Raw genomic sequence first — 4,281 nt, forward strand, 5'->3', positions numbered from 1 at the left:
TTTGTTTCAGTGCCACGATCTCAACTCATTACAACCTCTGCCTCCTGAGTAGCTGGGACTACAGGCACTCGCCACCACACCCAGCTAATTTTTGTATTTTTAATAGAGGCGGGGTTTCACCATGTTGGGCCAGGCTGGTCTCAAACTCCTGACCTCAAATGATCTACATGCCTCGGCCTCCCAAAGTGCTGGGATTACAGGCATGAGCCACTGTGCCCAGCGGAGAGCTGGTTGTTTAAAAGAGCCTTGTACTTCTTCGTCTCTCTTGCTCCAGCTCTCACCATATGACATGCCTGCCATTAATCAAAGCTTTCTGAGGCCTCACTGGAAGCAGAACAGATGCTGGTGGTATGCTTGTACAGCCTACAGAACTGTGAGCCAAATAAACCTCTTTTCTTGAGAAATTACCCAGCCATGGGTACTTCTTTACAGCAACATGAAACAGACAAATACACTGACCAACGTGTCATGAAGCATGTGCTGTAGACAGGAGAGGTGTCTACACCCTGAATTATAGGACTGAGTTTCTGGCTTTAGAGGGCATGGAAGGAAGAATTTACTCTGAATGTTGACCACCAGGAAGATCTCTCTGGCCAATGATACACATTAGCCCAGGGACAGCAAATACATGGCTCACAGGTCCCTGCTCTCCATGCCTAACCCAGGACAGACATTGCTAATCTATCCCAGTCTTTCCTGCTGAGTATCACATGGTTCTAGATTCTCCCAACACTATGCTTGAGGCTGTTACAACCAATGAGTCAGCCCAGAGTGGAAACTCACTTGAAATCCACTGCTCCACTCCCGACCTTTGGCCAGGGCAGCCATTCCTCCATTTTTAACAAGGAACCTCTCTCATGCTCTGCAGTGTGGCCTGCCTCTGCAACAGAACCTTCTGGAAATAACTCCCCAGAGAGCATCTCAGGGAGCCCTGGGGAAGCCCCTCCCAGAGCACACTTTGAAGCTGTGTTCTCTGAGAATTGAGGAGTCTGGAGCTAGCCTGCCTGGTTAGAATCCTAGCTCTGCTCCTTCATAGCCTTGTGACCTGGGGCAAGTCCCTATCCCTTCTGAGGCTCAGTTTCCCCCTTGGAAAGCAGGGATAATAACAGTACCTACTTCTCAGGGCTGCTGGAGTAATTAAATGAGATCAGGCATGTAAAATCCTTATTGGGATACTCGGCACACATGAAGAGGTATTACTGAAGGCCAGGCACAGTGGCTCACACCCATAATCCCAGCACTTTGGGAGGCTGAGGAGGGCGGATCTCCTGAAATCAGGAGTTCAAGAACAGCCTGGCCATCATGGTGAAACCCCATTTCTACTAAAAATACAAAAATTAGCTGGGCGTGGTGGCATGTGCCTGTAGTCCCAGCTACTCGGGAGGCTGAGACAGGAGAATTGCTTGAACCCAGAAGGTGGAGGTTGCAGTAAGCCAAGATCGCACCACCGCACTCCAGCCTGGGTGACAGAGTGAGACTCTGTCTTAAAACAACAACAACAACAAAAAGAGGTATTACTGGTGCTGATTAATGAGAAGCAAATGCCTTGGCCTGGCATTCAAGGCCCTCTCTGATCTGGCGGGTGATATACTCATCCCTCTCCATCATGGGGGCCCTCCTCCAACTGGGGGGGTCTCTCCTTGCTGGGTTCCTCCCATGCTACCATGGCTCCCTCTGTGTCCTCTTTCTTGTTATTGTTTTTTGTTTTGGGCAGGGGAACCCAATTTCACTCCCGTTGCCCAGGCTGGAGTGCAGAGGCACAATCATGGCTCACTGCAGCCTCAACTTCCTGCACTCAGGTGATCCTCCCACCTCAGCCTCCCGAGTAGCTAGGAGGGACTACAGGTGCACACCACCATGCCCGGCTAAATTTTTTAGTGGAGACGAGGTTTTGCCATGTTGCTCAGGCTGGTCTGGAACTCCTGGCCTCAACCGATCTGCCCACCTCGGCCTCCCAAAGTGCTGGGATTACAGGCATGAGCCACCACACCCAGCATATGTCTCCTTTCTCTAACTTTCCTCCAGGTCCCAGGGCCAGTGACAATGACGTCCCTTCCACCTCTACGAAGCTTTCTCTGATTTCTCCTTTCCTCTCTGGCCTCCGAGCCACAGAGGCAAGACCCACACCGCGGTGCTCATCATGGTCTTAGCTCACTTAGGGTGAGTTTTAGCTCCCTGAGGGTCTGCAGCTTACACTTTTCACCTGGTGGCCAGACTGACAGCAGGCAGGTAAGGCCCTCTCCTCCCACCACCTCAGGAAGTCAGGAAGAACCTAGACTGCAGGAACAAAGGGGCCTGGCTTGCCAGAGCCGGTGGGGCAGGGGTAGCCGGGGAAGGATCTGGCCCCAGGGCAGGGGGCGGGCGCCAGGCAGCCCAGAAGAGATTGGCAGGGATCAGCTGGGGTTCTGGGGGAGGAGGGGTGGATACACCAGGCACGTGTGGGAAGGAGAGGCCTCACCACCTGAACCTGGGATCCAGAAACAAGGGGTGCTGCTTACACTTGGGGAAGGGCTCCACCCAACTCCTGCCAGGACGGTGAAGTCTCCCCCCAGGAAAAGAGAACCAGAGCCACCAGCTCTGAGGCCCTCTTGTCAACATGGGGCTGCTGGGGACAGGAAGAGTGTCACATTTCATGGATGGAAAAAGCCAGCGTGAGAGCATGTGAGTGAGTGAGCATGTATCTCTGTGTGTGTGTGTGTGTGTGTGTGTGTGTGTGTGTGCATGCGCAATTCAGGATTCTTGATGGAACAGGCTCTTGGAACTCCAGCAGCAGGGGTTGGGGAAGGGGATGGGGTGGCGTAGCTCAAAGCCCCTTTCTCAAGTTCCTGCTTCTCAATAGCAGCAACAATAATGGCTTACCTTCATCAAGCATTTTCTGTGTGCCAGACACATTTTTTTTTTTCTTTGAGACAGAGTCTCGCTTTGTCACTCAGGCTGGAGTGCAGTGGCTAGATCTTGGCCCACTGCAATCTCTACCTCCTGGGTTCAAGCGTTTCTCATGCCTCAGCCTCCCAAGTAGCTGGGATTACAGGTGCCAGCCACCATGCCCAGTTAATTTTTTGTATTTTTAGTAGAGATGGGGTTTCACCATGTTGGCCAGGCTGGTCTCAAACTCCTCCTGACCTCAAGTGATCAACCTGCCTCGGCCTCCCAAAGTGCTGGGATTAGAGGCATGAGCCACTGTGCCCAACTTTTTTTTTTTTTTTTGATACAGATTCTGGCTCTGTCCCTGGGCTGGAGTACAGTGGTGTGATCTTGGCTCACTGCAACCTCTGCCTCCCGAGTTCAAGCAATTCTCCTACCTCAGTCTCCCAAGTAGCTAGGATTACAGGTGCACGCTGCCACACCCCGCTAATTTTTGTATATTTAATAGACACGGGGTTTCACTATGTTGGCCAGACTGGTCTCGAACTCCTGACCTCAGGTGATCTGCCCACCTTGGCCTCCCAAAGTGCTGGAATTACAGGCATGAACCACCGTGCCCAGCCAACGCTGTTCGAAGCACTTCACACATACTAACCCCCCACTTTCCAGTTAGGAAACCAAGGCTAGAACTGGCGAGTAATGTGCCCAAGGGAGCTAGGAAGCAGAAGCACCAGGACTTGGACATAAGCCTGAACCCGGAGTCTCCTCTCTTAACCTAAATGCATGCACTGCCCAGCCAGGGACAGTGGCCAGGCCATCTGTTGAGAGGGCCCTGTCCCTCTATCTATGTAAGGGAGCTGTCTAGCTGTGCCCTTCCCACATGCCCACTTTCCTCCGCATAACCTGTCTCTTCCCTGTTTTCCAGGGAAAGAGTGCTGCTGAGAGCCCACACTGGGGCCTTAACAATCCCCAGGTTCCGTGGCTGGGCGCAGTGGCTCACGCCTGTAATAGCAGCACTTTGAGAGGTTGAGGCAGGCGGATCACCTGAGGTCAGGAGTTTGAGAGCAGCCTGGTCAACCTGGTGAAACCCTGTCTCTACTAAGAAAATAAAAATTAGCCGGGCGTAGTGGCACATGCCTCTAATCCCAACTACTCGTGAGGCTGAGGCAAGAGAATCGTTTGAACCCAGGAGGCAGAGGTTGCAGTGAGCAGAGACTGTGCCATTGCACTCTGGCCTGGGCGACAAGAGCAAAATCCTGTCTCAAAAAAAAAAGGCTGGGCGCGGTGGCTCACGCCTGTAATCCCAGCACTTTGGGAGGCCGAGGCGGGCGGATCATGAGGTCAGGAGATAGAGATCATCCTACCTAACACGGTGAAACCCCATCGCTACTAAAAATACAAAAAAAAAAAAAAATT

At 52.4% G+C, this 4,281-nt stretch overlaps 1 protein-coding gene across 1 annotated transcript in view; it reads right to left on the minus strand.

Annotated features, from left to right (window-relative positions):
* The window catches only part of PLOD1 (procollagen-lysine, 2-oxoglutarate 5-dioxygenase 1), a 48,332-nt gene extending 45,460 nt beyond the window's left edge, over positions 1 to 2,872 (minus strand). Inside the window, 2 exon segments of the mRNA XM_011996636.1 lie at positions 2,462 to 2,605; positions 2,860 to 2,872. Coding sequence (XP_011852026.1) covers positions 2,462 to 2,605; positions 2,860 to 2,872 — 157 coding nt within the window.
* Between the last annotated feature and the right edge of the window lie 1,409 nt (positions 2,873 to 4,281).

The sequence above is a fragment of the Mandrillus leucophaeus genome, unplaced genomic scaffold (assembly GCF_000951045.1).
Source record: "Mandrillus leucophaeus isolate KB7577 unplaced genomic scaffold, Mleu.le_1.0 Scaffold52, whole genome shotgun sequence".
In the NCBI taxonomy this organism is placed as follows: domain Eukaryota; kingdom Metazoa; phylum Chordata; class Mammalia; order Primates; family Cercopithecidae; genus Mandrillus; species Mandrillus leucophaeus.